This window comes from Hyla sarda, chromosome 3 (assembly GCF_029499605.1).
Source record: "Hyla sarda isolate aHylSar1 chromosome 3, aHylSar1.hap1, whole genome shotgun sequence".
Lineage (NCBI taxonomy): Eukaryota > Metazoa > Chordata > Amphibia > Anura > Hylidae > Hyla > Hyla sarda.
The window spans coordinates 336,119,939-336,134,051 of NC_079191.1; the positions used below are offsets into that span (position 1 = coordinate 336,119,939).

Sequence of the window (14,113 nt, forward strand, 5' to 3'; positions counted from 1 at the left end):
AAACTCAGGAAGTGAGAGTGGGGCATGGTGAGGCACAGCTCTCGCAGGCTTCAGTGACGTTGCGCCTGCTGGGAAACCTCCACTTTCTCCTGCCGGGAGCTCACACAATATGAGCAAGGGGAAAGGTATAATACAGAGCTTTTTAAAGCTTAGAAAAGGGCAGGAGGGGTGTTAGGAGTAGTTAGGGAATATAATCTGAGTTAGTTTAGAATATATGGTTTGATCACAGGTACTCTTTAAAGTCAAACTTTCTATAGAGTTCAGAATATTTTTACTTTATCCATTTTCTCAAGAATATTTTAGATAGAAAGATGCTTAGATAATATGACTTAAACTATACACCAATGGCTTGGGCTTCATATTATGTATTCTGCATCAGTATCTCTGCTGTTTCTTTAGATAATGTATACCTTTCTTCCGTGACCTCTTTTCTTCTTAAGGCTTTTATGATGGAGCTCACAGCACACCAGAGCAGTGTGGGCAATGTTCTACAGGCAGGAAACCAACTCATTGCTCAGGGTGACCTCTCGATCGATGAAGAAAATGAGATACAAGAGCAGATGACCTTGCTGAACTCACGCTGGGAAGACCTTCGTCTAGAAAGCATGCATAGACAGTCCAGGTGTGTACCTAATAGTTTGGCAGATAATGAACACATTGCATACATTAAAAAGAATAAGATAACAGACTCATGTTCTTTGAAATGCTTAACTCATTCCAGGAGTACTTAAAGGGCTTCTCCATTTAGGACAATCTTCCTATATTAATATGATCACTTAAAACACAGCTGTTTAATTTTAAATGCCAGGCATTTAGAAGAGTGTTCTGGGCTTTCAACTTGTATGACCTTTACACAGAATAGGCCATCAATGTCTTATTGGCGGGTGCTGATGAGCTGTTCGGCAGAAGCCGTGGCTCTGGCACATATAGACTAAACAGCTGGAAGCCTGTGCATCATTGTGTAGTGGAATAGCTTGGTTACTGCAACACAGCTCCCAGTGAAGTGGCTCCACCACTATCCAATGAACCTTGCAGAAGCTTCTGACCATTCATTGTGTATGTTCCGGAGCCACAGCTTCTGCCCAACAGCTCATCAACAGAGGTGCCAGGTGTTTGTTCATTGTAGGTCATACTTGGCCTATCCATACATGGCCTATCCATGCTGTCTATGTATGGATGGAGTGTTTTCGTTCCTGTTGATTGGCCCATGTAAAAAGGACAGTGTTCCCGTAACAAAAAAGAAAATGCCAGCTAATCCCATCCCTTATGGGACCAATAAAATCATCAATATCAGCCACACGTCATCCTGTATAAAGGGGGGTTGTGTGGCTGACAATGATAAATTTAAAGGGCCGTGCAAATGATCGAGCAATTTGTCGAGCCGTATAAGGGGTCAGTGAACAAGCACAAATCACAGAGATCACAGAGCCAGCTTGGCCAGTCTAAAAGGGCCTTAAGACTAAACACGTGTATAGCCTTACTACCAATTAGTCAGTTTTTACATATATATTTTCCAGTTTATTTCATCATGGTGTAAGGGATTAGGATGAAGAGTTTGTATTGTATGGTGTCATCATATGAACACCCTTTGATTTTGCTCAGAGATTTATCTTATGGAAATCTGACACAAAATTCTAAGCAAAGGACCATTCATCTTATATGTCACATCTGATATGCAATCACAGAAAGCTTTAATCAGTGTAAAAAAAAAAAAGATTAAAAACTATAAGGGCAGGGTGACACGCCACAGATGCGTCCGCCGATGGCAGCCACAGAGGGACTGCAGACAGAGCTACCCGGCCACAGCTAAGAGTTCGCTCTGCAGTCCCTCTGTGACTGCCATCGGCAAGTGCATCCACAATGTGAAATACGCCACGTTTTCTTCTGGTGTTTTTTTTTGGAAAACTGCAACTGCAGTTTTTGAGCCCAAGCTAGAAGTGGAATCAAAAGGAATGGAAAATATAAAGGAAGGACTTTTACTTCTCCTTCCTACTGGATCCACTTCTGATTTGACTCAAAATCTGCAGTGGCAAATTTGTCAAAAAAACGCCCAGAAAAACCAAGCCTTAGGGTGGCTAAAAGGAGTATTCCGGGTTAGGGAAATGTATTTCCTATCCTAAGGATAGAAGATAAGTGTCACATTGTGGGGGGCCCAACAGCTGGGACCACCCCCCCACGATCTCTCACTCGATGCCCTGGCTCCATGTATGAATGAAGTGTGTAGACCACGGCATAAAGTGGGATGGTCAACTCCGTGCGATCTGATACTTATTCCCTATCCTCAGGAGTTGCTTGTACAAAAGGACCCCCCCTCTATAATGATTATATACAAATGGCCACAAACTGTTCCGAATGCTGGAGCCGTTGCCGGGAGCTTGGGGCATCATAGCCCCGCCTCTCATGACATCACACCCAGCCCCCTCAATGCAAGTCTATGGGAGGGGGCTTGACAACCGTTACACTCCCTCCCATAGACTTGCATTGAGGGGGCGGGCTATGAAGTCAAAAGCTCCTGGTGCCGACTCCAGCATTTAGAACAGTTTGTTCCAAATGCTGAGCAGTGGAGTACCCCTTTAATGATAAATACTATTTACTAAAACAAACCTGTCAGGTGGGATAACAGCCCCTCCTTAAAGCGTACCCGTCATATCCAACAAAAAAACATTTTATTTTTAATATATCACTCAGTAACTAATCCTGACCATGTACATCAAATTTTTATGTGTCTAGCACCTTTATTTTTTATTACACTTTTAATTTAGCTCACTAGTCTGAATTCCTCTCAAATAGAGGGGGCATGGCCTCACTGTGCAGGTCTCCGCCCCCTCCCTCAGTATGCTGTCTGCTCACATTTCCCCTAGCATTAGCAAAACTACAACTCCCAGCTTGTCCTCACTGACAGTAGCGGGACACAAGCTGACAGTGGGAGGATTTTTCCTCCAGCTGTGAGCCCTGCGCTCACAGCTGTCAATCAAGGAAGTGTGTCCATGATATAGGTGATCAGGCATGGACACAGCAGGACTAGTATGTGTCCAAGCAGACAGGGGGGGCCGTTGTTTGACTGGCTTTTTCAGTATGAAATACTGAAAATTTTCTAATGAAAGCAATTGCAAAACCTATTGGTTTTGCATGCTTTACAACATATCAAAAGTTTTTGTATCTGACAGTGCCCACTTAAGTGAAGAATAGCCCATAAATGTTCTTAAAGGGGTACTCCGGTGGAAAACTTTTATTTTTATTTTTTTAACAACTGGTGCCAGAAAGTTAAACAGATTTGTAAATTACTTCTATTAAAAAATATTAATTCTTCCAGTACTTATTAGCTGCTGAATGCTACAGAGAAAATTATTTTCTTTTTGGAACACAGAGCTCTCTGCTGACATCTCTGTCCATTTTAAGAACTGTCCAGAGTAGGAGAAAACCCCATATAAAACATATGCTGCTCTGGAAAGTTCCTAAAATGGACAGAGTTGTCAGCAAAAAGCACTGTGCTTGTGATATCAGCAGAGAGCACTGTGCTTGTGATATCAGCAGAGAGCACTGTGTTCCAAAAAGAAAATAATTTCCTCTGTAATATTCAGCAGCTAATAAGTACTGGAAGGATTAAGATTTTTTAATAGATGTAATTTACAAATCTGTTAAACTTTCTGGCACCAGTTGATTTAAAAAAAAAAAAGTTGTCCACCGGAGAGCCCCTTTAAATGATATATGTTGTAATTCCCAGAATGCAGTTTACTTTTACTACAAAATGATATTGTACAGGCATGCCTAGAACAAGGTAAAAACCTTGCTTGAAGTTGTGATCTTATCTGAAGAAAAAAAGAATATTATTTTACCTGGTTTAACCTGTTTTCATGTCATTTTTTGCAAGACTGCATGAAGTGTTGATGGATTTGCAAAGAAAACAACTTGACCAATTGTCTGACTGGCTGACTGTCACGGAAGAGCGAATTCGGAAGATGGATTCAAAGTCTTATGGTGAAGATTTTGAGGCCTTCAAAAAACACATTGAAGAACACAAAGTGAGTAAACTATTGTGTTGATAATAACTTAAAGTGGCCACTTTCAATGATGCTGTGAACATACTAGGGACATTCCTTTAAGTGTTACTGTCATTTCAGAAAAAAAAAAGGCTTTTGGCATGTCATTGAGACGTGTCAAAATGTTTAATCTGACAACGTCAGGATGCTAAGAACAAGCAGCTAATTACTTTTCTTCTCCCCTCGCTGCAGAAGACGGATTCTATATAAAGTCTATGGAGCCGGTCTCCTACAGCGAGGAGAGAGATAGAGAGAAAAGTGAGTTCTTCTCCCTAATTGTTGGGAGATAGGGGACCCTGTCAAACTAAATCTTTTGACATGTTTTTATTACATGTCAAAGTTTATTATTTTTTTTAAATGACAGTGACGCTTTAAAGTGGTATGCTAAGTTTAGACTAAGGAATCTCCAGCCAGAAATAGGACCACGTGGACATTGTTGAAAAAAAAAGATCGATCTTTCGGTGGTGGAATTTTTGATGGCAGATTTTCTGCCACTGAAATTCTGTAGTGTCCACTGTGCAGCGAAATCCTATTGACAACAATGGGACTCTGCTGCACAGGAATTTTGGAAATTACACTTGGAAATTTTGTAGTGTGAACCCAGCTGTACTGTTATTTATATAAACTCTTGCCATGTTTTCCATACATATCAAAAGTTTAGATTGCACCTGGTCTCAGTCCCGCTACAATTGCATGTTATAACCAGGTGAAGCGCGCAGTATCGGGCTTCACTTCCTTGCTGGCCGCCAGATCTAACTTATGCGCCCTGTCATAGTCTATGTAATGCATCAATCGGATCTGGAGGTTGGTCAGTGAGTGAAGCGCATTATAGAGTGATTCACCCGGTTGTATTTTGCTATTTCAGTGCTTCATGGGACTGAGACCTGTTGACCTTTTGACCTGTCTGGATGATATGTCAAAAGTTTATATAAATTACGGTTTAAGTAATGTTTCCTTGGTATAGTTTTATAGCCTCTGAACTCTACTAAATAAGTATAGAATACTCAGGCGGAATTCAAATTTCAGTTTTTTGACAGAATGCTGTATGAGATTACATATACACCGCTATGTTTGCTAGGGATGCTACAATTTAATAAAAAAAATATATACCGTATATACTTGAGTATAAGCCGAGGCCCCTAATTTCACCCCCAAAAAACAGGAAAAGTTATTGACTCGACTGTAAGCCTAGGGTGGGAAATACATCATCCCCCCATGTAATCATCCAGACCCCCATCATCATCCCCCCCTTCATCATCACCGCCTGTCAATCCCTTCATCAGTGGTCTTCAACCTGGGACCTCCAGATGTTGCAAAACTACAACTCCCATCGGCTGTCCAGGCATGCTGGGAGTTGTAGTTTTGAAACCCATGGAGGTCCGCAGGTTGAAGACCACTGCGGCCTTAGTCATCATTCAGCCCCCCCCCCCCCCCCCCCTCTTTTATTTTGTACTCACCTCCCCTCGGCGGGAAGTTATGGTGAGCTGGTCCGGGCCATCTATGCTACAGGGACCGTCTGGTGGGGATGGTTGGTCGTTGCGGGCTGTCCATTTTCACAGCGGGGCCCTCTTCTCCGCGCTTCAGGCCTGCCCCAGACTAGTAACATTGCCTTGACGACGATGCCCAGGGACGTTGTGCATGAACATCCCTGTGCGTAATTGTCAAGGAAACATCACTAGTCCGGGGCCAGGGCCGACAAGAGGGCCCCCCGGTGAAAATGGAAAGCCTGCAACGACTAACCATCCCCACTACAACACCCAACCGATGGCTGTCCGAGCACGCTGGGAGTTGTAATTTTGCAACATCTGGAGGTCCGCAGGTTGAAGACCACTGAGAAGGGATTGACAGGCAGAGAGTTCACTCGAGTATAAGCCGAGGGGGGGGCGTTTTCAGCACGAAAAATCGTGCTGAAAAACTCGGCTTATACTTGAGTATATACGGTACTGTGTTTTATTATACAGTATTTAAAAAAATGTGCATAAGTTATATGATCCTCTTCTAAATATACTCTTCTAAATATATCAATACAGAGAAAGTATTCATCTCTCTTTATATACTGGCTGATCCTTATATCTGAGAGGTCATTGGTTGTTTGATAATAGATCCTTTTTTTATATTCACTTCATGACATTATGTTGTTTTCAATGTTATTGTTTGATCTATTTGTTAGAAATTACAGAACGACCTTGAGGCAGAACAAGTTAAAGTTAACTCTTTAACTCACATGGTGGTTATTGTGGATGAAAACAGTGGTGATGGAGCCACTGTAGCACTGGAGGCTCAGCTGCAGGTGGGTCATTATAGTGATGATTATAATGTAATGCCTTTTGGTTCACTTATGGTTAATAAATCCTAAATATAAATGCCCAGGTTCAATGCATACCTCATCATAAAACTTCTTTGCACATAATGAAACTTAAATTTTTTTAACCCACCTCAATAGGTGGAGTATATTTGTGCATCGGGCGCAAGAGTGGTCACACAGCCGCTGGATTTACTAATTTACTGGACTTTATTTCTGTGCAACACAAAAAGGATAAACATATAAAAGCAGATCTGGGGGGGACTATTTTTTTTTACCATCAATCGTCCATGACCACATCTCTATTCATGCTTTGCGTAAATGTTGTTGCTAATCCAGGTAGAATTTGGCTCAGGCTCAGGGGACCTCTGTTTTTGAGATAGGTTGGGCTCCCAAAGATGGACTTGTACTTTCAGACATATGAAAATTCTGTTTTTAGTGGCAATACTCCTCCAGGAGTTTTGTATGACCTATTATAATTTTTGGACGTTGTAGAAGTGGGTCTCTACTGGAGGAGAAAATAAGAAAAGTTCTATGGGTTATAAGGATGAAAGTTACAGTCTTGAAGAGTCCCTGATTTTTTTTTGTTCAATATTAACTGTTTATTAGTTTTCGGTTAGGCATATAATTACATCAACAATACAGCGGAAGCCCAGACATCGAAGGGCGTTTCTATAGGGACGCAGCCCTTACAATAACATTAATAATGGTAGGTAATGTGCCCAGCAAGCATGGGTCAGTAATAAGAAAATCAAAACTGGGTAACCAAGAGAAGTAAAAACAACTGTAAGGACTCTACAGTGTAGAAGACGCTAGGCCATCTATGGTCGAGTAAATGATTTTTAATGGTGAATAGAAAGGATGGGCTTGTAAATTACAGGAATTGGGTCCTTCAGTAAATGAGAGTTTCATATTAAATGGGTAAAATGTTGTCCTTTTGTGGAAGGCTTTTAGACTTAGCTGCTATTTTACTGAGGTGCTGAATTTAGCTCTTGGATAGGAAACAATGCAAATACCTTAGTGTCTAACTATGCAACACAAACATGGATAAAGCCTATGTGACCAGACTGGACCTATAGTCTCTATCCTTATTGAAGCAAATGTTGAAGTTGAGGCAGGAGGAACATTGCTGATACATCATGTTAAATGAGTTTTCCCATTAGAGCTATTTATAGTCAAAGATATTCAAAATAAACTACCAGAGACCCCACTTCTTCACAAGGAATTTTTCTTTTTTTTTTTTTTTTAATTCTCATAGATTTAAAGGACAGTGACCGTGCATGGAGATTGCGTAGTAGCCAAACACCCACTTTAGATTTTTTGCAAATGTCCCCCATAAGATCGATCTATCTATCTATTTATCTATCTTCTCTCTCTCTCTCTCTCTCTCTCTCTCTCTCTCTCTCTCTTTCTTCCTTCCTTCCTTTCTCCATTATTACATTCTTTATTTCCCATTTTGCGGCTGAAGCTTTAGTCCCAATTTATCTGTTTTTCTTCCTGAATATAATAATAAGTCTCAGAATTTCACTGATATGTGTCAGATTTTGTCCTGCTTCCACAAATAATTATTATTTTTCTTTATATGTATGCACCTTTCATCTGAAATAACTATTTGGAATACTTTTGACTGAATGCAATTGAAGTAAACAATTTATATAGGAAACAGAGCATAAAATTCTATAAATACAGTCATTAAATTCAGAAGTAAAGCGTCTTCTAGATAGCAATTTATTAATGATTTGTTTTATAATGAGTTTTTGTAAATAACAGACATATGTAGCTCTTGGGGGTATATAGCAATTCCTTTGTGAGAAACACTAAGAAATCGATTTTTACTTTTTCCCTAAAACATTGCTGCTGCTGTTGTTGTCATTCTTTAATAAATGCCAATCCCCTACTGCGTAAACTGGGGTGTATTGACAGCCCTAAACCATCTTAGGGTCCCCACAATGCTGCCAGGGAGACTGCAACACTTATCCCTAGTGCAATACTGAGCTATTGTCAATGTCAATGATAGTAACCCGTTCATAACTGTTTCTTGGACGTCATAGCAAATTTAATGTCAGTCTAATTGGTTTGTTACTGGTTAATTCACCTTGAAGTCTCTAGGTATTCACCGCACAAGTGACACTCCAGATAAATGAAGAGAATGTGGTGACGTACATTGACAACAGTAGTGCGTTAACGACAATGTATTCCTTTTTTTTTTAAGAGCTAGATACTGCAACATGTTCTTTTTTCCTAATCTGTTTCTATTTTGTTTTATTTAAATTTTTGTGCATTACTATGGGGCTGCCATTTAGCATGAGCTGTTTTTAACAGCATTTAGAGATATGCTTTACAGTGAGCCCCATGGACATAGGCAACAATAGACTGAAGCTGTCCTATTGACATTAATGGGAAAGGTATCTGGGCATTCTCTGGGACCTTTGAAGAGATCATTCCACAGGGAGGGGAAAGCTGAGCTCTGAGCTTTAACTGTTGTGAATATCCTGTCTAGGCTTATTGCATAGTTTCCCGCCGGTGTGCACCGGAGGGAAACTGATTTTAGAACTGATCTCATTCATTTGAATGGGACAGTGTCTCAATTATGACGATGGTTGGACACGCCGGAAGTTTTGCAACATCTGGAGGACCACAGTTTGAGACCACTGCCCTAGAGGAAAAAGGTTTCACCTATTTTCATTCTTCATTGCAGAGACTGGGAGAAAGATGGGCAGCGGTTTGCAGGTGGACAGAGGAGCACTGGAGTAAACTGCAGGGAATCCTTATCCCGTGGCAAAAACTATTAGAAGAACAGGTAAATACCAAATTTATCAAAGAATATCTACGATAGAGCTATTTTTCCACGTTTATTTGGGTGGTGGGTTTGACTAGCGTGCATCTTATTTATCATGAAGGTGCAGCAGGATGATGAATTTTGCGCAGCTCTGCTGTGGTGGGAAAAGCTCTACCACATACACTTTTTCTAGACACTTGGTCAGTGATGTCTGGCATTAGAGATGGTTCCTGTTGGCAGATAGCTGCCAGGACCACCCAGCTATGACCTGCTCTCAGCTCCTGAGCGTTTGTCACAGAAGGGGAGTGGGACGCTGTCATCCACAAGAGGTTAAAGGTTGAATTGCGGAAGGAAGAAGTGATTCTCACACCTACTGGTAGGTGGTGTAGCTTTGCACCTAAAAAAAGTACCTTCGCGCATAAAATAGCAACTTTTGACAAAAGTCGCAAATGATAAATACGCGACCACTTCATGGTCAAAAAGAAAAAGTTCTACAGGTAGGCAAAAGGAGTAAAACTGTCTATATCAAAATACACATTAAAGACGCTAAATATGATGCTTGCGCCTGAACTGCGTTTAAACATAGACAAAAAATTGCTCTAAAAGCAATGATAAATCTCCCCCATTAAGTGATCAAGTCTCTGTTATACTGTGTCCCTTTCATTCAATTTTACTTTGCTGTATACAGAAGTTTAGTTTGGGAAATGGATTCTGCTCTACGTCCATTATATGTTTTTAAGTAAAACATTAAACAAAATTGCAATGTGAACCTAGCCTTTTAGAAATGGAGTAGTTCACAGTGGTACATTATTTATGCAGCTCCCATTAACATCTTTGTAAACTACATTGAACAGCCCACCTGCCTGTTTGAGGCCTTCTGGCCACCGCAGAAAGTCTAGACCAGGAGGCCCTTGTTCTCGAGATACAGTGATGATTAGGGGGCTGTGAGGGCTAACCTCATTTTGGGGAAATGAAGTAATTATGATCATAATAACACCCCATAAGCCTGGAATTCACACCCCATAGAATTCCACCCATCTTACAATTCAGTGGAAAAAATAGGTCAACCAAAAATTAAAACCACAATAGGGAAGCAGGGGGAATAGCAAGAAAGATACACCTTTTGAATTGGGGGACCCAAGGCTACAATATAATGGTAAGTGTTCACACTGGTGTGGATCTCTGTGGCGGCCATAGTTTCTGTGATGGTTTGTCTGTGGGGTGGTGCAGCCCAAAGCCAGGGGCTTGGTCAGGCAGCAGTGGGGCTGCCCGGCCACTGGGTTCTTCCCCCTGTGGGCATGGTGTCTCTGTCTCGAGGGCTGTGGTCGCCGCCCGGCGCTATGCCAGTCTTAGGTTAGGGACCCACTTTGACTAGGTGGCCTTGACATTGCAGGTGGGCTTGTACTTTTTGATCAAAATGTATACTAACAACCTGTTTGTTTTCTAAATTATGCTGAGAAGCAAGTAGATCAAAATACAAATGGTGGATGTGCGGCTATGTTTCTCTATTTGTGTGCTACAATATATAAATTACACATTTTCCGGGGCCTAATTTTTCCTGGTCTTCCTCACTATACGAATCTCTGTAGTCCACCAGTTTAGCCATGCTCTATTAGTTAATCTAGGTCTGCCATTTTATGTAATTGTGTCTATACACCCTTTTCCAAATTATTATGCAAATTATTTTTTTCTCATTTACCTAAATAATTGATGTAAATAACAGTAAGCATAATTCTCATGTTATCAACTATTAAGAGTACAATTCAAATTTTATTGAACAATCCTCCTAATTAATACAGTATTTATTAGTCTGCTGGCACGCGTGGCCGCTTCCTAGGAGCGCCCGCGCCGGCTCTCAGAAATTTAAAGGGCCAGTATGCCCTTAATTGGTTCTTGCAAATGAGTGAAATTATTAGTATCCGCACTTCCTCTATTGCCTTGCCGGATCTTTGTGCCATCATTGCCTTAGAGAAAGCGTTCATTTGTGTCTTGCCTTACCGTGTATCTGACCTTGCTCCTGTGCTGCCTGCCTTCTGACCTCTTGCTATGTGACCTGACCTTGCTACAGTGCCGCCAGCCCTAACCTCCTTCCTGTCCTGACTACGAGTTGTCTCATTCTTCCTGCGCCATGTTACAACTCGGCAGCCTGTGTGGACGAGTCATATCAGGGGTAGCGATCTGGGTGCTTCCTGCCACAGCAAGTCCATCCCGCTTTGCGGCGGGCTCTGGTGGATATCAGCAGCACCTTTGACTCCACTCCGCTTTTCCTTAAATTGGGCTCACCTGGCAATCTAATTATCACAGGTGTCCGATATTGTTTTCAGTGATCAAAAGAGCCCTGAGACACAATGCCATCCGTGAGTAAAACTGAAAAACTAAATATGCAATCTTTGTGACACTTAAATAGAATTTTCATAATAATTTGGAGGGTGTATTTGTTCATGTAATAACATAACAAAAACATATTCATTGTGATGGGATTTACAATACTTGCTTGTACACTTTAAAAGGAAACTGTCATCAGTGTCACCTGCACTAACCTGTTGGTACAGGCTGGTAATGTGGGTGACATTGATGATAACAATACTTACCTAGCTCTGATCCTTGGTCCCGTTTGCCTGTTATCTTCCCTATTCCATTGACAGGCTTGGCACACGGCACGAGCATGCTGACGTCACTGCTACTGTGTCTCCGCTGGGCTTTGCTGTGAGCAGGTTTGGGGAAGCAGCAGCGGTGACATCAGAGTACTCCTGCCGTGTACCAACCCTGCTGCTGGAGTAAGGAAGATAATGAACAAACGGGACCACGGATCTGGGGTAGGTAAGTATTGTTATCATCAGTGTCACCTGCACTATACACCTATACCAACAGGTTAGTGCAGGTAACACTGATGACAGTTTCCCTTTAAGGGCTCATATTTTAACAAACCTTTTATTAATAAAACAAATATCATGTTATCTCTTTAGAGTTTGTTCAAGGTGTGGCTAAGTGAGAAAGAAGAGTCGCTGAGCACAGTCCAGCGGAGTAACTTCAAAGACCAGGGCGAGCTGAGTGTAAATGTGAGGAAGTTGGCGGTGAGTGCAGTATTTATGTTATGTGAAATATTCTGGTGACGTCGATTTAGATAAGAGAAGGGAAAAAACACACTTTAGGAAAGCCAGTCTTCACTGTGAAATAAGTATATTATTGTCAACCTGTCCATTCTTTCCTGTCATTCGTTGCCATTTATTTCCTACGACACTGAAAGGATTGAAAGTAAATAGATGGCATTGTGCTTCTTTACCCATATAATTACATTTTCTTTGCATTTTATCTGACAATGCCTATGCTCAAAAACCACTGCTGAAAATGGAAAATACCATGTGCTTGAAACAGCAATAATCTGGTATTGACACAACATAATGCGCTTGTAAAATAAGTCAACCGTACTGTTTGTATTCTTTATTAATCTTAATGTATGTTTTTCCAACAACCTGTGAATACTCACTGCTTTAGGAAAATTACAGCTTCAGTTCATTTCATAAAGTAAAACTCTACTTTGTAGCCTATTTAATGGGGTTGTATCTGAATAAGGTTGTGTACTTCTTTTGATATATTCCGAAGTTTTTGTTTATGGCAATGTGCTCATATATGTAAATATTGTAAAAACTGAGAACCACTCACGGAGGATCTGTTCCGTAGCTCTTGTGGCGTTAGCCGACCCTATATTATCTCAAATTGTCTATAATGTTTTTTTCCCCCAACTTTTAAAGGGGATGAAATCAATATATTACAGCTTAATAAAAACACACATAGCTATTAGGTACAACACCTCTCTAAAGACCTGACTAAAAACACACATCAATGTTGGAAAGATTTGTCGGTTCCTCATCACAGATTTGTCGGTCCCCCCCCCCCCCCCCCCAATGAACAGAGCACAGCATATGTGTGTGGCCAGTTCTCCATTTATTTGCTATGGAATTTCCAAACATTGCAGAACGCTGTGTTTAGCAATGTTAGGAAATCCCATTAGGAATAAGTGGAGCATTGGCCAAGCTGCCTTCCATTCATTTGGTTGACAGTTTTCCTTTTGTTCTCATGATCTTTGGAATTCCTAGGTATCAGCTTGTTATCAGCTATGGGGCATCTTAATATTTTAGTATGCTGCATTCTGCATGGTTAGGAACCCCTATTAGGAATGAGTGGAATGATGGCCAACGTTCGATTGGTAGACAGTTTTCCTTTGTTTTCATGAATGGTTGGAGTTCTAGCTGTCAATCAGCTTGTTATCCCCTGTCCTGTGAATATGATATACATTTGTGAGTTGGAAATACTACTTTAAAGGTGAGTTCACATAGGGTGTAATTACATGTAGATTTGGATGTTGATTTACCGCAGATTAGGCCCAATAAAAAAGGTCTGCATCCAAATCATATTTACTGCAGAACTATCTGTGGCATAACATTTCGACATGTTACTCCACCCTAATATTGTGCACTTAAATGCTACTCAATGAACATTATAGTTATAGATTTTTGCAGTTGAAGTGTTATGTATCTTTGTTTTAGAATTTGAAAGAGGACCTGGGAATAAAGCGACAAACATTTGACCATTTACATGACTTGGCCCAGGAAGTAGTTCTTCTTATTGGCAATGAGAAAGCATCTCACAAATTGAAGGGTGATATGGAAGATCTTGCACAGAGGTGGGACAGATTGGTGCATCTTTTGGAGGACTACACTAACCAGGTAATTCAGAGAAAGGCTACCTTCAATATTTACTGTGTGCAAGTTATGGATAAACCAAAGAGTTCTACATACTTCTTAGGTGAAACAATTTTATCAAACTATAAGATAACAGTCAATGAAATGTGACATTAAAAAGATGGAAAAGGAAATATAGTGTTACATGTCCAACAGTTGTTTATGTCCATGGATGGTCTGGGTCCACTAGAATGATGTACAGTACACTCTTTCTTAGTGTCTTTTTGCTTTGGTCAACAAATAGATAGAC

At 40.8% G+C, this 14,113-nt stretch overlaps 1 protein-coding gene across 7 annotated transcripts in view; it reads left to right on the forward strand.

Moving 5' to 3' along the window:
- Window positions 1-14,113, forward strand: part of UTRN (utrophin) — a 702,825-nt gene that overhangs the window by 157,441 nt on the left and 531,271 nt on the right. For all 7 annotated transcript variants that reach the window (XM_056567370.1, XM_056567374.1, XM_056567371.1 and 4 more), the window contains 6 exons: window positions 441-622; window positions 3,872-4,022; window positions 6,211-6,330; window positions 9,041-9,142; window positions 12,088-12,195; window positions 13,669-13,848. In XM_056567370.1, the coding sequence (XP_056423345.1) occupies window positions 441-622; window positions 3,872-4,022; window positions 6,211-6,330; window positions 9,041-9,142; window positions 12,088-12,195; window positions 13,669-13,848 (843 nt within the window). The remainder of the gene's footprint in view (window positions 1-440; window positions 623-3,871; window positions 4,023-6,210; window positions 6,331-9,040; window positions 9,143-12,087; window positions 12,196-13,668; window positions 13,849-14,113) is intronic.